At 47.5% G+C, this 24,832-nt stretch overlaps 1 protein-coding gene across 1 annotated transcript in view; it reads right to left on the reverse strand.

Moving 5' to 3' along the window:
• The window catches only part of LOC120063969 (guanylate-binding protein 4-like), a 32,567-nt gene extending 18,321 nt beyond the window's left edge, over nucleotides 1-14,246 (reverse strand). The window contains exons 1-6 of the mRNA XM_039014278.1: nucleotides 14,234-14,246; nucleotides 13,813-14,093; nucleotides 13,302-13,514; nucleotides 13,072-13,174; nucleotides 12,746-12,939; nucleotides 12,277-12,609 (exon numbers count right to left, since the gene is read on the reverse strand). Coding sequence (XP_038870206.1) covers nucleotides 12,388-12,609; nucleotides 12,746-12,939; nucleotides 13,072-13,174; nucleotides 13,302-13,514; nucleotides 13,813-14,093; nucleotides 14,234-14,246 — 1,026 coding nt within the window. The 3' untranslated portion in view covers nucleotides 12,277-12,387. The remainder of the gene's footprint in view (nucleotides 1-12,276; nucleotides 12,610-12,745; nucleotides 12,940-13,071; nucleotides 13,175-13,301; nucleotides 13,515-13,812; nucleotides 14,094-14,233) is intronic.
• Between the last annotated feature and the right edge of the window lie 10,586 nt (nucleotides 14,247-24,832).

Raw genomic sequence — 24,832 nt, forward strand, 5'->3', positions numbered from 1 at the left:
ACACACACACAATAGTTAACAGAATACTCTATTCTGTTGCATAAAACAACCATTTGATGCAATAAAATTATTATTATATTTATATCTTGCAATTCTGCCACCATACCTTCTATTTCCTTTGTTAGTATGGACTCTTTTGACCTAAAATGCTTTTGTTTTAGAGATGAGTACTGAATTTCATGGCCTCTAAAGGCACATTTAAAATTGTCCCATGCAATAAGGGGATTTGCTGTACCTGTGTTATGTCTGAAAAATGTAGTTATAAATTCCTCTGTCCTAGTTTAAAAAAAAGTTAGCATCCAATAGGCTTTGATTAAATGTTCAATATCCTCGCCCACATGGAAATTCAGTAAGAGTAATGTATATGCCAATTATCTGATGGTCCGACCACATTCTATCCCCTATCAACACTTTTTAAACTTTTGGTGCAAACGAGAATGACATGTACAGAATGTACAGTACAGTTGAAGTCGGAAGTTTACATACTGTAACGGCTGTCGTCGGAAGAAGGTGAAGACCAAAATGCAGCGTGGTAAGTGTTCGTCATGTTTAATAGAAACTGAACACTAAAAAGCAAAAACAACAAAGTGACAACCGAAACAGCTCCGTCAGGTGCAACACACACTTAACAGAAATTAATCACCCACAACACAAAATGGGAAAACAGGCTACCTAAGTATGGCTCCCAATCAGAGACAATGATAGACAGCTGCCTCTAATTGGGAACCACACCAGGCCAAACACATAGAAAACCAACAACATAGAAAAAAGAACATAGACTGCCCACCCTAGTCACACCCTGGCCTAACCAAAATAGAGAATAAAAAACCTCTCTATAGCCAGGGCGTGACACATACACCTCAGCCAAATACATTTAAACTCAGTTTTTCACAATTCCTGACATTTAATCCTAGTAAAAATTCCCTGTCTTAGGTCAGTTAGGATCACCATTTTATTTTAAGAATGTGAAATGTCAGAATAATAGTAGAGAGAATTATTTATTTCAGCTTTTATTTCTTTCATCACATTCCCAGTGGGTCAGAAGTTTACATACACTCAATTAGTATTTGGTAGCATTGCCTTTATATTTTTTAACTTGGGTCAAACGTTTCGGGTAGCCTTCCACAAGCTTCCCACAATAAGTTGGGTGAATTTTGGCCCATTCCTCCTGACAGAGCTGGTGTAATTGAGTCAGGTTTGTAGGACTCCTTGTTCACACACGCTTTTTCAGTTCTGCCCACAAATTTTCTATAGGTTTGAGGTCAGGGCTTTGTGATGGTCAATCCATTACTTTGACTTTGTTGTCCTTAAGCCATTTTGCCAGTATGCTTGGGGTCATTGTCTATTTGGAAGACCCATTTGCGACCAAGCTTTAACTTACTGACTGATGTCTTGAGATGTTGCTTCAATATATCCACATAATTTTCCATCCTCATGATGCCATCTATTTTGTGAAGTGCACCAGTCCCTCCTGCAGTAAAGCACCCCCACAACATGATGCTGCCACCCCCGTGCTTCACAGTTGGGATGGTGTTCTTCGGCTTACAAGACTCCCCCTTTTCCTCCAAACATAACGATGGTCATTATGGCCAAACAGTTCTATTTTTGTTTCATCAGACCTGAGGACATTTCTCCAAAAAGTATGATATTTGTCCCCAAGTGCAGTTGCAAACCGTAGTCTGGCTTTTTTATGGCTGTTTTGGAGCAGTGGCTTCTTCCTTGCTGAGCGGCCTTTCAGGTTATGTTGATATAGGACTCATTTTACTGTGGACATAGATACTTTTGTACCTGTTTCCTCCAGCATCTTCACAAGGTCCTTTGCTGTTGTTCTGGGATTGATTTGCACTTTTCGCACCAAAGTACGTTAATTTCTAGGAGACAGAACGTGTCTCCTTCCTGAGCGGTATGACGGCTGCATGGTCCCATGGTGTTTATACTTGCGTACTATTGTTTGTACAGATGATCGTGGTACCTTCAGGCGTTTAGAAATTGCTCCAAAGGATGAACCAGACTTGTGGAGGTCTACAATTTTGTTTTCTGAGGTCTTGGCTGATTTCTTTTGATTTTCCCATGATGTCACGCAAAGAGGCCCTGAGTTTGAAGGTAGGCCTTGAAATACATCCACAGGTACACCTCCAATTCACTCAAATGATGTCAATTAGCCTATCAGAAGCTTCTAAAGCCATCAAATCATTTTCTGGAATTTTCCAAGCTGTTTAAAGGCACAGTCAACTTAGTGTATGTAAACTTCTGACCCACTGGAATTGTAATACAGTGAATTATAAGTGAAATAATCTGTCTGTAAACAATCTTTGGAAAAATGATTTGCTTCATGCACAAAGTAGATGTTCTAACCGACTTGCCAAAACGATAGTTTGTTAACAAGAAATTTGAGGAGTGGTTGAAAAACGAGTTTTAATGACTCCAACCTAAGTGTATGTAAACTTCCAACTTCAACTGTATATCTTACTAGGTCAGGAGATTTAAGCCTCCATATATCCACTAATTCCAATATATCCATGACATTCATGATTTCCTTAAGAGCATGAGTGTTAGAGTCTATCTAAAAGATAGCGGAATACACGAAAGACAATCACGCACAAAACAGAAAGGGAAACCAGAGGGTTAAATAAGGAACATAATTATGAGATAGGAACCAGGTGTGTATACAGACAAAACCAAAGGAAAAATGAAACATGGATCGGTGGCGGCTAGAAAGCCGGTGACGTCGACCGCCGAACGCCGCCCGAACAAGGAGAGGGAACAACTTCGGTGGAAGTCGTGACAATGAGGGTGATAGTTTGTAGTGTGGTTTCCTTTCTGGTCCATTGAGGTATTTAAAACAGTATTATAATCTCCCACCATAATAATAGAATATTGTATTGCTTGCAGGGTTGATCCTTTATTATATATATTTTCAAAGAAGTGTGGATCATAATTATTTGGACCGTAAAGGTTAATGAGCCAAATCTGTTTATGGTCCAATAACATATTTAAAATCATCCATCTACCTTGAGGATCTGTTTGGACAATTTGCACATTCGGATCAAAATTACTGTTATTTAATATCATCACCCCTTTCGAGTTTCTTTGCCCATGGGAGAATTATATTTCACCCCCCCAGTCCTTTTTCCACACAACTTCATCTAAAATTGTTGAACGAGTTTCCTGTAAATGTCACATTCCTGACCTGTTTTCCTTTGTCATGTATTTGTTTTAGTTGGTCAGGGCGTGAGTTGGGTGGGTTGGTCTAGGTTTGATTTTCTATGTTGGGATTTTGTGTTCGGCCTGGTATGATTCTCAATCAGAGACAGCTGTGAATCGTTGTCCCTGATTGAGAATCATACAAAGGCAGCCAGGGTTTCACTTGTGTTTTGTGGGTGTTTGTTCCTGTGTCAGTGTTTGGGCCACACAGGACTGTTTCAGGTTAGTCACGGTTGTTGGTTGTTGTATTTTGTAGTGTTTGTTGTTTTCCCATTAAAACATGAATACTTACCAATCCGCATCTTGGTCCGATCCATGCTCCTCCTCGTCTGAGGAGGAGAACGACTACGACAGCCGTTACAGAAACACCCACCATAACAGGACCAAGCGGATTGGAGAAGGAAGGCAAGAACAACAGCAATGGGGAAAAGAGGAATGGACTTGGGAGGAAATCCTAGACGGTAAAGGACCCTGGGCAGAGCCAGTGGAGTGTCGCCGCCCCAAAGCGGAGCTGGAGGCAGCGAAAGCGGAGAGGAGGTATTATGAGGCGAAAGCAAGGCAGAGCGGCTGGAAGCCCGAGAGGCTCACCCAAAAATTTCTTGGGGGGGGGCTAAGAGGTAGTGGGCCGAGGGCAGGTAGGAGACCTGCGCCCACTTCCCAGGCTAACCGTGGAGAGCGGGAGTACGGGCAGACACCGTGTTACGCAGTAGAGCGCACGGTGTCTCCTGTACGTGTTCATAGCCCGGTGCGGGTTATTCCACCTCCCCACACTGGTAGGGCTAGATTGGGCATTGAGCCAAGTGCCATGAAGCCGGCTCTTCATATATGGCCTCCAGTACGTCTCCTTGGGCCGGCTTACATGGCACCAGCTTTACGCATGGTGTCCCCGGTTCGCCTACATAGCCCGGTGCGGGTTATTCCACCTCCCCGCACTGGTCGGGCGACGGGGAGCATTCAGCCAGGTAAGGTTGGGCAGGCTCAATGCTCAAGGGAGCCAGTACGCCTGCACGGTCCGGTATTTCCGGCGCCACCTCCCCGCCCCAGCCCAGTACCACCAGTGCCTACTCCACGCACCAGGCTTCCAGTGCGTTTCCAGAGCCCTGTTCCTCCTCCACGCACTCTCCCTGTGGTGCGTGTCTCCAGCCCAGTGCCTCCAGTTCCGGCACCACGCACCAAGCCTCCTGTGCGTCCTGAGAGCCCTGTACGCACTGTTCCTTCTCCCCGCACTCGCCCTGAGGTGCGTGCCCTCAGCCCGGTACCACCAGTGCCGGTACCACGCACCAGGCCTATAGTGCGCATCGAGAGTCCAGTGTGCCCTGTTCCTGCTCCCCGCACTAGCCTTGAGGTGCGTGTCTCCAGTCCGGTACCACCAGTTCCGGCACCACGCACCAGGCCTACTGTGCGCCTCAGCGGGTCAGAGTCGTCCGTCTGCCCAACGCCGCCTGCACTGCTCGTCTGTCCAGTGCCGTCTGAGCCATCCGTCTGCCCAGCGCCGTCTGAGCCATCCGTCTGCCCAGCGCCGTCTGAGCCATCCGTCTGCCCAGCGCCGTCTGAGCCATCCGTCTGCCCAGCGCCGTCTGAGCCATCCGTCTGCCCAGCGCCGTCTGAGCCATCCGTCTGCCCAGCGCCGTCTGAGCCATCCGTCTGCCCAGCGCCGTCTGAGCCATCCGTCTGCCCAGCGCCGTCTGAGCCATCCGTCTGCCCAGCGCCGTCTGAGCCATCCGTCTGTCCCGAGCCATTAGAGCCGTCCGTCAGTCAGGAGCCGCTAGAGCCGTCCGTCAGTCAGGAGCCGCTAGAGCCGTCCGTCAGTCAGGAGCCGCTAGAGCCGTCCGTCAGTCAGGAGCGGCCAGAGCCGCCAGCCAGTCAGGAGCCGCCAGCCAGTCAGGAGCTGCCAGAGCCGCCAGCCAGTCAAGAGCTGCCAGAGACGCCAGCCAGTCAGGAGCTGCCAGAGACGCCAGCCAGTCAGGAGCTGCCAGAGCCGCCAGCCAGTCAGGAGCTGCCAGAGCCGCCAGCCAGTCAGGAGCTGCCAGAGCCGCCAGCCAGTCAGGAGCTGCCAGAGCCGCCAGCCAGTCAGGAGCTGCCAGAGCCGCCAGCCAGTCAGGAGCTGCCAGAGCCGCCAGCCAGTCAGGAGCTGCCAGAGCTGCCCTACAGTCATGAGCTGCCCTACAGTCATGAGCTGCCCTACAGTCATGAGCTGCCCTCCAGTCATGAGCTGCCCTCCAGTCATGAGCTGCCCTCCAGTCATGAGCTGCCCTCCAGTCATGAGCTGCCCTCCAGTCATGAGCTGCCCTCCAGTCATGAGCTGCCACCCAGTCATGAGCTGCCACCCAGTCATGAGCTGCCACCCAGTCCGGAGCTGCCACCCAGTCCGGAGCTGCCACCCAGTCCGGAGCTGCCACCCAGTCCGGAGCTGCCACTCAGTCCGGAGCTGCCGTCCCTCAGTCCGGAGCTGCCCCTTATCCTGGTGCTGCCCCTTATCCTGGTGCTGCCCCTTATCCTGGTGCTGCCCCTTATCCTGGTGCTGCCCCTTATCCTGGTGCTGCCCCTTAGTCCGGTGCTGCCCCTTAGTCCGGTGCTGCCCCTTAGTCCGGTGCTGCCCCTTAGTCCGGTGCTGCCCCTCAGTCAGGTGCTACCCCTCGGTCAGGTGCTACCCCTCAGTCAGGTGCTACCCCTCAGTCTGTTACTGCCCTTTGGAATAGTGGGATTGACATGGAGGGTGAATATTGGGAGGAGGCCACGGAAGCGGGGGTTGACTATGGTGGGGTGGGGACCACGACCAGCGCCAGAGCCGCCACCGTGGACAGACGCCCACCCAGACCCTCCCCTAGACTTTGTGCTGGTGCGCCCGGAGTTCGCACCTTAAGGGGGGGGGTTCTGTCACGTTCCTGACCTGTTTTCCTTTGTCATGTATTTGTTTTAGTTGGTCAGGGCGTGAGTTGGGTGGGTTGGTCTAGGTTTGATTTTCTATGTTGGGATTTTGTGTTCGGCCTGGTATGATTCTCAATCAGAGACAGCTGTGAATCGTTGTCCCTGATTGAGAATCATACAAAGGCAGCCAGGGTTTCACTTGTGTTTTGTGGGTGTTTGTTCCTGTGTCAGTGTTTGGGCCACACAGGACTGTTTCAGGTTAGTCACGGTTGTTGGTTGTTGTATTTTGTAGTGTTTGTTGTTTTCCCATTAAAACATGAATACTTACCAATCCGCATCTTGGTCCGATCCATGCTCCTCCTCGTCTGAGGAGGAGAACGACTACGACAGCCGTTACAGAAACACCCACCATAACAGGACCAAGCGGATTGGAGAAGGAAGGCAAGAACAACAGCAATGGGGAAAAGAGGAATGGACTTGGGAGGAAATCCTAGACGGTAAAGGACCCTGGGCAGAGCCAGTGGAGTGTCGCCGCCCCAAAGCGGAGCTGGAGGCAGCGAAAGCGGAGAGGAGGTATTATGAGGCGAAAGCAAGGCAGAGCGGCTGGAAGCCCGAGAGGCTCACCCAAAAATTTCTTGGGGGGGGGGCTAAGAGGTAGTGGGCCGAGGGCAGGTAGGAGACCTGCGCCCACTTCCCAGGCTAACCGTGGAGAGTGGGAGTACGGGCAGACACCGTGTTACGCAGTAGAGCGCACGGTGTCTCCTGTACGTGTTCATAGCCCGGTGCGGGTTATTCCACCTCCCCACACTGGTAGGGCTAGATTGGGCATTGAGCCAAGTGCCATGAAGCCGGCTCTTCATATATGGCCTCCAGTACGTCTCCTTGGGCCGGCTTACATGGCACCAGCTTTACGCATGGTGTCCCCGGTTCGCCTACATAGCCCGGTGCGGGTTATTCCACCTCCCCGCACTGGTCGGGCGACGGGGAGCATTCAGCCAGGTAAGGTTGGGCAGGCTCAATGCTCAAGGGAGCCAGTACGCCTGCACGGTCCGGTATTTCCGGCGCCACCTCCCCGCCCCAGCCCAGTACCACCAGTGCCTACTCCACGCACCAGGCTTCCAGTGCGTTTCCAGAGCCCTGTTCCTCCTCCACGCACTCTCCCTGTGGTGCGTGTCTCCAGCCCAGTGCCTCCAGTTCCGGCACCACGCACCAAGCCTCCTGTGTGTCCTGAGAGCCCTGTACGCACTGTTCCTTCTCCCCGCACTCGCCCTGAGGTGCGTGCCCTCAGCCCGGTACCACCAGTGCCGGTACCACGCACCAGGCCTATAGTGCGCATCGAGAGTCCAGTGTGCCCTGTTCCTGCTCCCCGCACTAGCCTTGAGGTGCGTGTCTCCAGTCCGGTACCACCAGTTCCGGCACCACGCACCAGGCCTACTGTGCGCCTCAGCGGGTCAGAGTCGTCCGTCTGCCCAACGCCGCCTGCACTGCTCGTCTGTCCAGCGCCGTCTGAGCCATCCGTCTGCCCAGCGCCGTCTGAGCCATCCGTCTGCCCAGCGCCGTCTGAGCCATCCGTCTGCCCAGCGCCGTCTGAGCCATCCGTCTGCCCAGCGCCGTCTGAGCCATCCGTCTGCCCAGCGCCGTCTGAGCCATCCGTCTGCCACGAGCCATTAGAGCCGCCCATCTGTCCCGAGCCATTAGAGCCGTCCGTCAGTCAGGAGCCGCCAGAGCCGCCAGCCAGTCAGGAGCCGCCAGAGCCGCCAGCCAGTCAGGAGCTGCCAGAGCCGCCAGCCAGTCAGGAGCTGCCAGAGCCGCCAGCCAGTCAGGAGCTGCCAGAGACGCCAGCCAGTCAGGAGCTGCCAGAGACGCCAGCCAGTCAGGAGCTGCCAGAGCCGCCAGCCAGTCAGGAGCTGCCAGAGCCGCCAGCCAGTCAGGAGCTGCCAGAGCCGCCAGCCAGTCAGGAGCTGCCAGAGCCGCCAGCCAGTCAGGAGCTGCCAGAGCTGCCCTACAGTCATGAGCTGCCCTACAGTCATGAGCTGCCCTCCAGTCATGAGCTGCCCTCCAGTCATGAGCTGCCCTCCAGTCATGAGCTGCCCTCCAGTCATGAGCTGCCCTCCAGTCATGAGCTGCCCTCCAGTCATGAGCTGCCACCCAGTCCGGAGCTGCCACCCAGTCCGGAGCTGCCACCCAGTCCGGAGCTGCCACCCAGTCCGGAGCTGCCACCCAGTCCGGAGCTGCCACTCAGTCCGGAGCTGCCGTCCCTCAGTCCGGAGCTGCCCCTTATCCTGGTGCTGCCCCTTATCCTGGTGCTGCCCCTTATCCTGGTGCTGCCCCTTATCCTGGTGCTGCCCCTTAGTCCGGTGCTGCCCCTTAGTCCGGTGCTGCCCCTTAGTCCGGTGCTGCCCCTTGGTCAGGTGCTACCCCTCGGTCAGGTGCTACCCCTCGGTCAGGTGCTACCCCTCAGTCAGGTGCTACCCCTCAGTCTGTTACTGCCCTTTGGAATAGTGGGATTGACATGGAGGGTGAATATTGGGAGGAGGCCACGGAAGCGGGGGTTGACTATGGTGGGGTGGGGACCACGACCAGCGCCAGAGCCGCCACCGTGGACAGACGGCCACCCAGACCCTCCCCTAGACTTTGTGCTGGTGCGCCCGGAGTTCGCACCTTAAGGGGGGGGTTCTGTCACGTTCCTGACCTGTTTTCCTTTGTCATGTATTTGTTTTAGTTGGTCAGGGCGTGAGTTGGGTGGGTTGGTCTAGGTTTGATTTTCTATGTTGGGATTTTGTGTTCGGCCTGGTATGATTCTCAATCAGAGACAGCTGTGAATCGTTGTCCCTGATTGAGAATCATACAAAGGCAGCCAGGGTTTCACTTGTGTTTTGTGGGTGTTTGTTCCTGTGTCAGTGTTTGGGCCACACAGGACTGTTTCAGGTTAGTCACGGTTGTTGGTTGTTGTATTTTGTAGTGTTTGTTGTTTTCCCATTAAAACATGAATACTTACCAATCCGCATCTTGGTCCGATCCATGCTCCTCCTCGTCTGAGGAGGAGAACGACTACGACAGCCGTTACAGTAAACAATAGATATGATATTCCTTCTCTTTGAGCCAGGTAAATATTTTTCTTATTTTCTTCTTATCTGTTAAGCCATTACAATTATAACTTGCTATACTTATTTCACCATTCACCATAATCAGACACACCTTTCAAATCTATTCATCATAATATATGTTTGTAAATTTAACATTAAAAAGTACCATAGGGATTGAGTGTCCATATAGCTGTACCATGATATTTGCATTGCTACTAAGTAACCCTCCAATTGTCCTCCACTATTCCACCCGCTAAAGCCCATCCCTAGTTGGGTTGTCATCCCAGTGACCGGCAGACCACCCCCATCCCCCTGGATCCCTAGTCCCCCCGAGAGGCCAGGACCCATCCTTGGAAAAGAGCACACAGTGCCACCCACTGAATAGATGCAGATCAACCGCTAAAAGTATTTCCAATGCTCTCACCCGTTAGTGGTACAGTCCCTCCGGGGTGGAGAAGACCGTCTTCTCCTGGGGGCCGCTGCCAGCGGCACCTGCCAGTACCCCTTCATCAGGTCCAGGGTGCTGACGTATCTTGCCTTCCCCAAGCGGTCAATCAGTTCGTCCACCCGGGGCATGGGTTAGGCGTCGAATTTTCTGACCTCGTTCAGGCCCCAGAAATCATTGCAGAAGCGGACGGTTCCTTCCGGTTTCAGTACCAGCACAATAGGGCTAGACCACTCACTGTGGGACTCCTCCAGTACCCCCATCTCTAGCATTGTCGTCACTTCCCTCTAGACCGCCGCCCTCTGGGCTTCTGGTATCAGGTATGGCCTTTGGCCATTTACGCACTTTTTCTCCCGGATGTGTGTGGATATGATGTTCCACGAGATCCGTGCGCCCCGGCACCTCGGAGAATACGGCCATATTCCGCTGGACCAAATCTCAGAGCGCTTGTTGTTGGGTCGGGCTGAGGTCTTCCCCCATGGCGGATTCTACTGTGGCCTGGGCCACGTTGTGCACAGCGCCTCTCATGCGTGCCACTTCTTCAGTAGGTTCACATGGTAAAGCTGGAGGGGCTTTCTCTGCTCTACCCGCTCGACGATGTCGTAGGGCCCCATGCCACGTTGCCAGGAATTTGATCTCCGTTGTGGGGATCAGCACCAAGACCTTCTCACCCGGGTGGAACTCCTGGTTGGGCCCCCCAGATGTATACGCGCTCCTGGGCGCGTTGCGCCTGGGCCATGTGCTCTCTCACCACTGGTCAAATCGCTGTCATCCCCTCTATCACCAACCCCTGGGGTACACCTCCCGGGATACCACAATACATACAGTATTTTTTATGTATGATTGATTGATTGATTGCTATTGCTAAGTTCAAAGTGTAGCCACACAGAACATTCCAAATTGTAATGTTCGGGGTCATCTGATGCTCCATTACTTTTACCAATATACTACTTCTTTCTCAAATTCTGCTAGAAAGGATATTCCGTTAGCTTGTATGTTGCATACTACGTACCAATAGAGCACATACTGGCACTCAGACCACAGCGTAATGTTGAGCAAGCGTTTACCTTAGAACTTTTATTTGACGCTGGACCTTCCGTTTCAGAATGTGCTCTAGGCACCTGGTTTACGGTGATGGATGTTCAAATGGACCAATCATTCCACTGTTTTGGAGTTATTGCGTTTTCTACCCGGTCCCGAAACAAAACAGACAACTATAAGGTGTTAACTACATTAATTATGCATTCATTCTATAATAGTGCATTCATTCTATCGATGTAAGACATTATTTTGGTGAGCACTACTTTATTTAGTCTTCTGGAGCAACAATTTATGACAGACAAGAAGCTGCATGTACCTAACTACAGTTGACAAGCAAATGGCCTTTCAAACCTTAGAAATTATAATATGGCCTACCAAATGTCGAAAATTATAAGTAGAAACTTGTCAAATTAAGGGTGAAAGTAGCTAGTAGGCTATACGGTCCAGTACGGAGTATCAGCAAACTTTTTGAAGTGATTTGTTTGACAAGATGAAAACATCATCACACAACACCAAATAAATGCGAAACGTAGCCTGTGCAGACCGTGGAAAACAGTAAACGGAATAGGATGTATACATGCAGTGGCGGATTTAGGTATAGGCGACATGGGCAGCCTCCCAGGGCAGCACGGGGCGTCCGTACAAACATTTTTGGAATGGGTACATTTGCGAGATCGGTTTTCTATCGCTCATTTGCACGTCACGTCAATGATATCATGTCACCATGTGGGACTGTGGGTCAATTAACCTTGTCGGAGTGGCCGCCCTGATTCTAGTTTGTGAGCCAGGCAGGCTACTGCCTGGGAAGGTCTCCCACTCAGAAGTACGAGATGGGGAGGGGGGCGGGGGTAGGTTGACCTCAGCTCTCCCCACTGGAATCCTGAGGTAGGGGGAGCAGGGAATCTATCAAATAGCGCACCTCTAACTTTGTACAGTACTAATGCAATTAGTAAAATCAGTCACACTACGGAATGCTACCAAATAAACCACAATTCATTCATAATATTGTGAATATATAGTTTCACAGACATTGTTGCATTTTTTTCTGGTTTGCGCGAAATCGTTAAGAATAATATAAAACCAGTCTGCACACCAGCAAGGTGAATTGGTTTAGTCTTGACTCTTGGTTAACAGTGTTGAGGAATGGTGTAATGCATTGATGCTCAAGTGCCAAATCAACACAAATTTCTTTCTATTTGTCTTTGTTACTTCTTTTGAGATTTGAGTCTTATTTTGGTATATATTTTTATATTTATACAGTTTTAAATGTTATGATTATTTATTTGTGTTGTTCCAAATGGAGGGGGATGAAGGGGGGGTTCGCCCAGGGAGCCATACAAGCTAGAACCGCCACTGTATACATGCCACAGTATACTTCAAGATATTTCGGGTTATTGTAAATGGGATATGACGTTTATATGAGTCAACTCAAGAACAGAATACTTGAGTATCCCGAATAATAACGGGATATTGGTGTGCATGTAAACGTCATCAGTGTTAAAAAGTAGGCCTATTTGGTAATAGTAACATTTAAAAAACAGCATAGCAAAACCATTTTTAAGTGTGTTTTCTAAAAGCATGAATTTATCATAATTAGGCATTCAAAATAACTATTAAAAAACAAACTAAAACCTTGACTGAGTGCTTAATCTAAATCCATGAATCAACTACCAATAAATACACATTCAGTCAATCCATATGTCTATAAGAATAATAGCTCATCATCCTCCTCGGGAACCTACATCAGAACCACTTAGACAGCCATTTCACAGCCATTCCTCCTACTTTGGGAAGTATTCCTGGAAGGAACAAGGTAGCTGCAGTCCCAACAGTATCCAGAGCTGTGCTCATAAATGAGGGTTTTTTCTCTTCCTCTTGTGCCTTCGCACCCTTAAGCGCATCTATCTCTCTTTGCATTTGGTGTGCTCTGTCATCAAACCCTTGTTGGAGAAGGTCATTCTGCTCCTGAAATTACAAGGTTTGTTTTTACACATCACGGACTGTGTCATTAAAACAAAACACATACACAGTTAATCTTACCCCTAGAGTTTCTGTAGTTTTAAAGTGTTGTCCTCAATGTTTGTGTTTTTTAAATTCCTACCTTAAGTCTGGCCTGCAGAACTCTATCGTGCTCTGCCACGGCATTTCTACTGTCTCTCTCCATCCTCTCCATCAGCTGGTTCACATTCTCCTCATACGTCCTCTGCTGGACCGCTCTCAACCTCTCCTGGACAACCAGCTGCTCCTCCATGGCTCGATTCTTCCGCTCAGATGCCTCCCTTTTCGCTTGCTCCGCTGCAGGTAGACAGAGTATGTGTGAGAGAGAGAGATAAATATCAAAGAGAACGAGAGGTAAGCCTCCATTTGGTGGTCATTAAAATGTTGTTGCCAGGTCATGAAGTGCATATTCATGGTGACCTATATCACCTTCTGCTCTCTGCTCAGCTTCAGTGAGGGACTGGTCTGCTGACAGGATGGTCTGACCAATGATGGCCTTCCTTTCCAAGTACTCCTTCAGTACCTCTTCAGCCTGGAACCACCACACATAATATTTAACTTTCAACATCACATCAGTGCATTCATAACTCCTTTGACCAGCATCCACAAAACATGATAATTACATAATATCCTAAAATAGCACCACCTCCCCAACATACCTTCACTCCCCTGCCTCCCTCAGATCTGTATTCGCTGGTGGCCAGTTTCAGGTTGTTGCAGTACTCTTTGTATCCTCCAGGGGTCATGTAGGAGCCATCCCTTATTTTCTCCTCCAAGGGGGCAAAGATGCATTCGATTTTGGACTCGCATGCCTTCTGGGACTCCTTGTAGTTCCTCTCACAGATCTTCTCATACTCCTCTTGAAGCACTTTCTATTTTTGTGTTTGAGAGGTTGGTACAGAATGTACCAGAACAAACCAGAATGTCTTGGTTCAGCTGAGGTAATAAATGGTGAATAATCTGTCAATGTGCCCTTGAGTAAGGCACTTAACCCTAATTGCTGCTGTAAGTCACTCTGGATAAGTGTATCTGCTAAATGACTAAAATGTACATGTAAGTGTAGCATAAAGGGGTAGCTCACACAAATGACAAATTATCCTCATCTTGTTAAATACATGCATCACTGAATTGAATATTGACTCATTGAATATAGAATCTACATTCCCATACCATGAGCTCCAACTGGTACTTCTGGTCCTCGTCTTTGAAGGAGTTGTTGATGAATATGGCCACAGCCTCCTTCTCCATGACAGCATGCACTTCAGACAGCTCCTCTTGGGTCTCTGTGGGGTAGGCTACCCAGTCAGCCATGCCCTTTTGGTAGTGGGCCCTGGCCCTCTCGATGGCACTGGAGTTCTCAATTTGGGCCAGAGCCAACACAGCATTGTCCAGGCAGGGGATCTGCCCGCTCCGGATGGCAGACACATACGTCTCTGCCAGGTTTCCCAGCACTGCAGGAGAGGGCAGGAAATCAGCATATCTGGTAGTTGTGGTAGTGATGGTGGTAGTACTGTAGTGGTCAGTGGTGCTTGTATAGAAGTAAAGTAAGTAGTAGAATTAGTAGGAATTGAAGTACTAATGGCGTTGTTACTTGTACTGGTCATGGTGGTTGTAGTAATCATCATAATAATAATAATAGAGGAACTGGTTATAGTAGCAGCAGTAGTTTAGTTGTATTATCAAACATCATGACCTACTTTCATAAGTGCTTTCCATCCTCAATACCAGTGTTGTAATACTCCTCTCCTTGTTCGGCTCCTCTCCTTGTTCGGGTAGTGTTCGGCGGTCTACGTCACCAGCTTTCTAGCCATCGCCGCTCCATTTTTCATTGATCCATTTGTTTTGTCTTGTTTTGCACATATGGATTGCATTTCCCAATCACACTGCATGTATTTATTCCTCTGTTCCCCCTCATGTCTTTGTGTGATATTGTTTGTGTTATGTGTCATTTTTCACGCGCCAGACTGGTATTCGTATATTCCGTGTTTTGTCACGAGGTATGTTTATTTGTTTGAACATAATTATTGTGACTGTTTGCGCGTTTTGCACTTTTGCCAATTGGCTGGAGGTTTCTCCTGCCTCAATAAAGTGTGCGCCTGTTCACAACTCTGCTCTCCTGCACCTGACTCCGCTACCAGTACGCACACCATTGACAGAATGACAAATGCAGTACATAAGTTAACACTTTCTGTTTCACATTTCTATTACCCTATCTTTATGAGAAATGATTATCTTATCCATATAACAGTGTTGCGGTCATGCATATTGTTATGTACACTGAACAAAAATACATGAAACAATTTCTAAGATTTTCCTGAGTTACAGTCCAAAGAAGGAAATCAGAAAATTGAAATAAATTCATTACACCCGAATCTATGGATTTCATATGCATATGTTGGCCACAGATAGCTTTAAAAAAAAGTAGGGGCGCAGATCAGAAAACCAGTCAGTATCTGGTGTGACCATCATTTGCCTCATGCAGCGCAACATATCTCCTTCGCATAGAGTTGATCAGGCTGTTGATTGTGGCCTGTGGAATGTTGTCCCACTCCTCTTCAATGGCTGTCCGAAGTCGCTGGATATTGGCAGGAACTGGAACACACTGTCGTACACGTTGATCCAGAGCATCCCAAAAATGCTCAATGAGTGACAAGTCTGGTGACTATGCAGGCAATGGAAGAACTGGGACATTTTCAGCTTCCAGGAATTGTGTACAGATCCTTGCGACATGGGGTCTTGCATTATCATGCTGAAACTATGAGGTGATGGCGGCGGATGAACGACACGACAATGGACCTTAGGATCTCGTTACAGTATCACTGTGCATTAAAATTGCCATAGATAAAATGCAATTGTGTTCGTTGTCAGTAGCTTATGCCTGCCCATACCATAGCATCATCAAAGGTGAGCATTTGCCCACTGAAGTATGTTAAGACGCCGAACTGCAGTCAGGTCAAGACCATGGTGAGGACGACGAGCACGCAGATGAGCTTCCTTGAGACGGTTTCTGACAGTTTGTGCAGAAATTCTTCAGTTGAGCAAACCCACAGTTTCATCTGCTGTCCCGGTGGCTGGTCTCAGACAATCCTGCCGGTGTCGAAGCCGGTTATATAGGCCCTGGCCTGGATTGGTTACACGTGGTCTGCGTTGTGAGGTCGGTTGGACGTACTGCCAAAACGATGTTGGAGGCGACTTATGGTAGAGAAGTGAACATTCAATTCTCTGGCAACAACTCGGGTGGACATTCCTGAAGTCAGCATGCAAATTGCACACTCCCTCAAGACATCTGTGGCATTGTGCTGTATGACAACTGCACATTTTAAAGTGGCCTTTTATTGTTCCCAGCACAAGGTACAGTTGAAGTCGGAAGTTTACATACACTTAGGTTGGAGTCATTAAAACTTGTTTTTCAACCACTCCACAAATTTCTTGTTAACAAACTATAGTTTTGGCAAGTCGGTTAGGACATCTACTTTGTGCATGACACAAGTCATTTAAACAGCTTGGAAAATTCCAGAAAATTATGTCATGACTTTAGTAGCTTCTGATAGGCTAATTGAAATAATTTGAGTCAACTGGAGGTGTACCTGTGGATGTATTTTAAGGCCTACCTTCAAACTCAGTGCCTCTTTGCTTGACATCATGGGAAAATCAAAAGAAATCAGCCAAGACCTCAGAAAATAAATGTAGACCTCCACAAGTCTGGTTCATCCTTGGGAGCAATTTCTAAACGCCTGAAGATACCATGTTCATCTGTACAAACAATAGTACGCAAGTATAAAGACCATGGGACCACGCAGCTGTCATACCGCTCAGGAAGGAGACGCGTTCTGTCTCCTAGAGATGAACGTACTTTGGTGCGAGAAGTGCAAATCAATCCCAGAACAGCAGCAAAGGACCTTGTGAAGATGATAGAGGAAACAGGTACAAAAGTATCTATATCCACAGTAAAACAAGTCCTATATCGACATAACCTGAAAGGCCGCAAAGCAAGGAAGTAGCCACTGCTCCAAAACCGCCATAAAAAAGCCAGACTACGGTTTGCAACTGCACATAGGGAGAAATGTCCTCTGGTCTGATGAAACAAAAATAGAACTGTTTGGCCATAATGACCATCGTTATGTTTGGAGGAAAAAGGGGGCGGCTTGCAAGCCGAAGAACACCATCCCAACCGTGAAGCACGGGGGTGGCAGCATCATGTTGTGGGTGTGCTTTGCTGCAGGAGGGACTGGTGTACTTCACAAAATAGATGGCATCATGAGGATGGAAAATTATGTGGATATATTGAAGCAACATCTTAAGACATCAGTCAGGAAGTTAAAGCTTGGTCGCAAATGGGTTTTCCAAATGGACAATGACCCCAAGCATACTTCCAAAGTTGTGGCAAAATGGCTTAAGGACAACAAAGTCAAGGTATTGGATTGGCCATGACAAAGTCCTGACCTCAATCCAACAGAAAATTTGGGGGCAGAACTGAAAAAGCGTGTGTGAGCAAGGAGGCCTTACAACCCTGACTCATTTACACCAGCTCTGTCAGGAGGAATGGGCCAAAATTCACCCAACTTATTGTGGGAAGCTTGTGGAAGGCTACCTGAAACGTTTGACCGAAGTTAAACAATTTAAAGGCAATGCTACCAAATACTGATTGAATGTATGTAAACTTCTGACCCACTGGGAATGTGATGAAAGAAATAAAAGCTGAAATAAATCATTCTCTATTATTCTGACATTTCACATTCTTAAAATAAAGTGGTGATCCTAACTGACCTAAGCCAGGGAATTTTTACTAGGATTAAATGTCAGGAATTGTGAAAAACTGAGTTTAAATGTATTTGGCTAAGGTGTATGTAAACTTCCGACTTCAACTGTATGTGGAGAAAGACCAGGCTCTTTGCCTGGTCTTGAGAATGCGGTTCTGGCCATGGCTTAAATTGAGAACCAGGCTGCTATAGATGAGGGCCTGGTAGTGTACCAGAGGGGCATGGAGGAGGTAAAGGCCTTATTCCCTATGGCGCTCATCACCTCCGCTCAGACCACTAGGCCACGCAGGCGTTCAAGAACAGATCCTTCAAAGACGAATTTCAATTTCTTGAAGCCGTTGGTGGTAAGGGTCATCATTTGAGATCTGTGCCTGGTACAAACACTGACTTGGTGCTTAACTCTGTCAAGGACCACTTTTTACAAATGCTTCCCTAAAATAGTCTTGACTCTTCCAGGTGGCCATTGCAAAGCACTACGCTGACCTTCTCTGAGGCATCCTCGTTCTTGATGAGAAGAAGTGTGCAGCCCTTCTGGAGAAGCTGTTGGCTCAGATGGCCAAGAAGATTACAGAGGGGATCTACAAGCTTTACTGCAATCACCATGACAACATGCTGGCACAGTACCGGGCCAAGCCCGACAAAGGAGTTAGGGTAAGAGCTTCGAGTTGAATCCTTGCTAGGGTTGAAACATTCATCAAAAACTCCATATTGAACACTGGAGCTGTTCTCCTCTTTCAGGCCGATCCACTTAGTTTTGTTAGGTTCTAATTATCAGAGTAAGAACTCGATGATCCCTGATGGTTAACGATAACATATCCTGACAGAATGTAAACTTTATACATTCCCCTCTCTCCCTCACTGACATAAGTATATTTCATGATTTCATAAGTCAAGAAATCAGAACAACAGTTTCCATGTCGTAGATGACGTGCTGTTCTTTCTCTCAACCTCTAATGTTACTGTTATGTTATGATTTACAGTGGCTTCCATAATGTATTTTTAGGCATCTGCAGCATCATACCAGAAACACATCCAACCGGTTTTAGATTTATCATTGTTTGATGGCAAACATGAAGCCTTTGGGGGTGTTTTCTGCAGGCTGAGGAGATTCTTGAGCAGTTCCTTAAGGAAAAGAGTCTATAGAAGTATTTTATCCTGCAAGCTGACAAAAAAACTGACCGAAAATTAGAAAAAGTACAAAATATGGCATGGGATGTTATTTTCTGATTTAATTCAGGTTTCTGGTTGAAGTGACTTCTCAAGTCAACATAGATCTGGGATGTTTAAGAGTAGGTATGCAAGCTAAAGTTAAACCTGAAATTTGTGGCCTACTCCAGAACTTGGAAAATGTCATGGGTTGTCTATTGACTCTGTATGAGAGAGAACATGAAGCTAGAGTGTTTTCCTACCATAATATCTTAACTTGGACCATGCAGAAGAGAAGGAGAGATCAGCTGTGCTGGAGCAGGAGAAGAAGGCTGCTGAAGAGAAACGGTTGGAGATGGAGCGCACCATGGAGGACGATCGCAGAAGCGAAGACGAGAAGTTGAAGCAGATGGAAGAGAAGACGAAGGAGGAGATGAAGCAACAGGAACGGGACTTCCACAGGGCCTTGGAGTGCAAGGTGCAGGAGCAGAAGGATCTGCTGGAGAAGGGCCACAAGGAGAAGGCTGACTTAATGAGACAGGAGATAGAGGAGTTCAAGAAGAGCAACACACCTGGGAAGGAAGGAGGTGGTTTCCTTGAGTCTACAGTCATGCCTGTTCTTCGATTTGGATTGGACGCTGCCAACACTGTCTTTCAATATAAGCTCATGAGGGTAGCTTTTATGAAGTAGAAACATTGTGTATTATTTGAGCATGTACACATTTGCTAGCTTTATCAATGTAAAGCAGAAAGTCAAGTTGATAGCCACACTTAGAATCAGTATCTGCTTTATATGCAAGAGTTATTAATCATTTTTCTTGTGTGTGTTGACAGATTTTGGTGAAATGCTCTCTACTAGTATAAAACTTCAAATGTAGAGGCTTTAATAAAAATAAAAAAACATATATTTTTATGGTCTTATATTCTTTGAGAACGTTGCATAGAGGCAGATTATAATTCATTTGAATATTATATAATTTGTCTTAAATGCATATCAGTTTATGAATAAATTAGTTGTTTTGAATCCACTTTGAATCTGTTAGTGTTTATGTAAGTAGTAGTAGTCTAACTGATTTACATCTGGAAACCCCATTTTGCCTTTGTGGCCTCTTACTTCAATCTCAGATAACAGGCCACAATTGTGTTCGAATAGTTTTCAGACCAGGAATCAATCAGTTTGCACATGGGAAATTGCCATTAGCTACTGTCTTTACTGACACAGAGGAGCAAGAGAAGAGAGCCCTGGCTGAACAGGCAGTGAAGATGGAGGCAGAGAAACAGCACCAGTTAAAGGAGGAGACCCAAGAGAGGGAGAGGGTTTATCAGGAGAGAGAATCAGTCAGTTAGAGGTACGTATGGACGCTGAAAACATGTCTGAAAACATGCCACAACTTTCACAAAATGTTATATCTAGGCCTAATGAATAAAGAATATAGCCTGATGTTCAGGTATTGAACTTAAACCAGATTTTTGTGAATGAGTAAAATATAGGTGATTTAGGGAGGTGGAAACAGTCTTTAAGAAGATGTAGCCTGCAAATCCATAACCATGATGTCTGTGTTGTTCTCCCTCTGTGATTCTAGGCTAAGATGGTCCAGGAGGCGAAGGAGAAGCCACAGGAGTTGGAGCGAGTGCTATATAGCAAGCTGCAGGAGCAGGAAAAGCTGATGGCTAAGGGCTTCACAGAGAAAGGCAGCCATGAAGGAGGAGATACAGAGCCTGAGAGAGAAGTAGGCCAAGCGCGAGGAGAAGAGCAGTCTCGTAACTTCAGAGCCATAGCACAGGGTGTCATGGAGAGTGTCAGCAATGGCTTAGGTCACTACTTTAACTATAAGAAAGCCCGTGAGCAACGCAAGGCGATTGTGTTCAAGGAGCAGGTCAGATTCAATCTCAAATCAGGTGCTGTTTGCAATATCCCTGATAAGGAGCGCATGACACTCAAGCAAGACAAGATGGCCACGCCCAAACTCAAAACAGGAGCAGTTGGCAACTCTAAAGACACAACTCTGCCCAAAGTCAACACAGGTACAACTGGCAAAAGCCCTGGCTCAGAGGTCTAAAGGATTCACCAGAGATTGGTCAATGGTCCAGATCAGCAGCCACCCCTTTCTCCAGTCTCATCATTAACCAGAAGAGCCCAGTAAAACTACTAGGAAATAGTGCAACAGAAAGACTGCTGTGCAACAATGGTACAATGGGGCCAAACCAGCTGTGACTTCACAGACGTCAGTTCTTCAGTTTATAACCATTAATTTCTCATTCTGATATAATTGAATATTTAAAGGTTATTACAGACCACTCTTAGAATTGTAGTTAAGATTTGTGCTTTGTTTTGTTCTTGGATGTAGGGTAAAATAAAGTAGCTTACTGAACTTGTCTTGAAGTCAAATTTGGCTAGAATGGAACTGCTCATCTTCAATGCGCTTTTCACTTAAGGGTTGACCATTGTCATGTTTTGTGATTGTTGTTGAAATAAACCTCGAAGAAATGGCAGCAGTTTTACAGGCAGAAAAGAGCTTCTGGATATCAGGCAGAGATCACTCACCTCGGATTAGACAAAGATTTTTTCAACAACAAGCAAGACTCACATGATATTCTCCAAACACCCGGCAAGGCCAACATCCCAGTTATTCGCAAGAGGAAGCGACGCAGGTACAGAGGACGAAGAGCCGGATGCCTCGCCAGGACCCGCAGAAGGCGAGTAGGAAAGCTGCCGTTACCGTCAATATTACTCGCCAACGTGCAATCATTGAACAATAAATTAGATGAGGTACGATCACGAATAACCTACCAACGGGACATCAAAAACTGTAATATCCTATGTTTAACGGAATCGTGGCTTAATGACGACATGGATATTCAGCTAGCGGGATATACGCTGCACTGGCAGGATAGAACAGCACACTCGTAAGACGAAGGGGGGCGGTCTGTGCATATTTGTAAACAGCTGGTGCACGAAATCTAAGGAAGTCTCTAGATTTTGCTCGCCTGAAGTAGAGTATATTGTGATAAATTGCAGGCCACACTACTTGCCTAGAGAGTTCTCAGCTATACTTTTCATGGATGTTTATTTACCACCACAAACAGAGGCTGGCACTAAGACCGCACTCAGCTGTATAAGGAAATAAGCAAACAGGAAACCACTCACCCAGAGGCGGCGCTCCAAGTGGCCGGAAACTTGAATGCAGGGAAACTTAAATCAGTTCTACCAAATCTCTATCAACATGTTAAATGTGCAACCAGAGGGGAAAAAATTCTAGGTCACCTGTACTCCACACACAGAGACGCGTACAAAGCTCTCCCTCGCCCTCCATTTGGTAAATCCGACCATAACTCTATCCTCCTGATTCCTGCTTACAAGCAAAAATTAAAGCAGGAAGCACCAGTGACTCAGTCTATAAAAAAAGTGGTCAGATGAAGCAGATGCTAAACTACAGGACTGTTTTGCTATCACAGACTGGAACATGTTCCGGGTTTCTTCCGATGACATTGAGGAATACACCACATCAGTCACTGGCTTTATCAATAAGTGCATCGAGGACGTCGTCCCCACAGTGACTGTACTTACATACCCCAACCAGAAGCCATGGACTACAGGCAACATTCGCACTGAGCTAAAGGGTAGAGCTGCCGCTTTCAAGGTGCGGGACTCTAACCCGGAAGCTTACAAGAAATCCCGCTATGCCCTGCGACGAACCATCAAACAGGCAAAACATCAATACAGGGCTAAGATTGAATCATACTACACCGGCTCCGTCGCTCGTCAGATGTGGCAGGGCTTGCAAACTATTACAGACTACAAAGAGAAGCACAGCCGCGAGCTGCCCAGTGACACGAGCCTACCAGACGAGTTAAATCACTTCTACGCTCGCTTCGAGGCAAGCAACACTGAGGCATGCATGAGAGCATCAGCTGTTCCGGACGACTGTGTGATCGCGCTCTCCGTAGCCGACGTGAGTAAGACCTTTAAACAGGTCAACATACACAAGGCTGCGGGGCCAGACGGATTACCAGGACGTGTGCTCCGGGCATGTGCTGACCAACTGGCAGGTGTCTTCACTGACATTTTCAACATTTCCCTGATTATGTCTATAATACCAACATGTTTCAAGCAGACCACCATAGTCCCTGTGCCCAAGAACAAAGACAACCTGCCTAAATGACTGCAGAACCGTAGCACTCACGTCCGTAGCCATGAAGTGCTTTGAAAGGCTGGTAATGGCTCACATCAACACCATTATCCCAGAAACCCTAGATCCACTCCAATTTGCATACCACCCAAACAGATCCACAGATGATGCAATCTCTATTGCACTCCACACTGCCCTTTCCCACCTGGAAAAAAGGAACACCTATGTGAGAATGCTATTCATTGACTACAGCTCAGCGTTCAACACCATAGTACCCTCAAAGCTCATCACGAAGCTAAGGAACCTAGGACTAAACACCTCCCTCTGCAACTGGATCCTGGACTTCCTGACGGGCCGCCCCCAGGTGGTGAGGGTAGGTAGCAACACTGGAGCTCCCCAGGGGTGCGTGCTCAGTCCCCTCCTGTACTCCCTGTTCACCCACGACTGCATGGCCAGGCACGACTCCAACACCATCATTAAGTTTGCAGACGACACAACAGTGGTAGGCCTGATCACCGACAAGACAGCCTATAGGGAGAAGGTCAGAGACCTGGCCGGGTGGTGGCAGAATAACAACCTATCCCTCAACGTAACCAAGACTAAGGAGATGATTGTGGACTACAGGAAAAGGAGCACCGAGCACGCCCCCATTCTCATCGACGGGGCTGTAGTGGAGCAGGTTGAGAGCTTCAAATTCCTTGGTGTCCACATCAACAAACTAGAATGGTTCAAACACACCAAGACAGTCGTGAAGAGGGCACGACAAAGCCTATTCCCTCATGAAACTAAAAAGATTTGGCATGGGTCCTGAGATCCTCAAAAGGTTCTACAGCTGCAACATCGAGAGCATCCTGACCGGTTGCATCACTGCCTGGTACGGCAATTGCTCAGCCTCCGACCGCAAGGCACTTCAGAGGGCAGTGCGTACGGCCCAGTAAATGACTGGGGCAAAGCTGCCTGTCATCCAGGACTTCTACACCAGGCAGTGTCAGAGGAAGGCCCTAAAAATTGTAAAAGACCCCAGCCACCCCAGTCATAGACTGTTCTCTCTACTACCGCATGGCAAGCGGTACCGGAGTGCCAAGTCTAGGACAAAAAGGTTTCTCGACAGTTTTTACCCCCAAGTTATAAGACTTCTGAACAGGTAACCAAATGGTTACCCGGACTATTTGCATTGTGCCCCCCCCCCCCCAAACACATTTTACGCTGCTGTTACTCTCTGTTTATCATATTGTCACGAACCGGCTCAAAGCCCGTAACAAAAGGGAGACAACGTGGAGATAAGGAGTACCAAAATATATTTATTAAATAAAGTAACCTAAATGCAATTAACAATGGTGTGTGTAATCAGTAATCAGTAGTGTAAGTGAGTGTTTTGGCATGCATGAATCTGATAATGCGGTGTGTTGAAAGGTGCTAAAGCAAACAACCAAAAAGTCACAAAAAGCCACAACAAAATCTATCAAGGTGTCTGCATGGAGAGAGTCTCCTCCATGAATGGGGAAGTGGTGTATTTATCCTGGGAGACACCGGGCCCAGGTGTTTCCCATGTAGCTGACGACCCTCCCAACTCCGCCCACCATCCTAATAAGGAAACAAGAACAAAGAGAGAATACGGCAGACAGAGTGGGAGGGTCGTCACAATATATGCATAGTCACTTTAACAATACATTCATGTACATACTACCTCAATTGGCCCGACCAATCAGTGCTCCCGCACATTGGCTAACCGGGCTATCTGCATTATGTCCCACCACCCACCGCCCCCTCTTTTACACTACTGCTACTCTCTGTTCATCATATATGCATAGTCACTTTAACCATACATGTACATACTACCTCAATAAGCCTGACTAACCGGTGTCTGTATATAGCCTTGCTACTATTTTTTCAAATGTCTTTTTACTGTTGTTTTATTTCTTTACTTACCTACACACACACTTTTTTTTCTTCACACCATTGGTTAGAGCCTGTAAGTAAGCATTTCACTGTAAGGTCTACTACACCTGTTGTATTCAGCGTACGTGACAAATAAACTTTGATTTGATAGAGTTAAGGATAGGATGACGCTAAACTTGTTTTAGTAGAGATATTGATCAATGGGGAGAACTGATGAACTGAACACCACCAGCTGAATCTCTACATGGAAACATA

The sequence above is a fragment of the Salvelinus namaycush genome, chromosome 19 (genome assembly GCF_016432855.1).
Source record: "Salvelinus namaycush isolate Seneca chromosome 19, SaNama_1.0, whole genome shotgun sequence".
Lineage (NCBI taxonomy): Eukaryota > Metazoa > Chordata > Actinopteri > Salmoniformes > Salmonidae > Salvelinus > Salvelinus namaycush.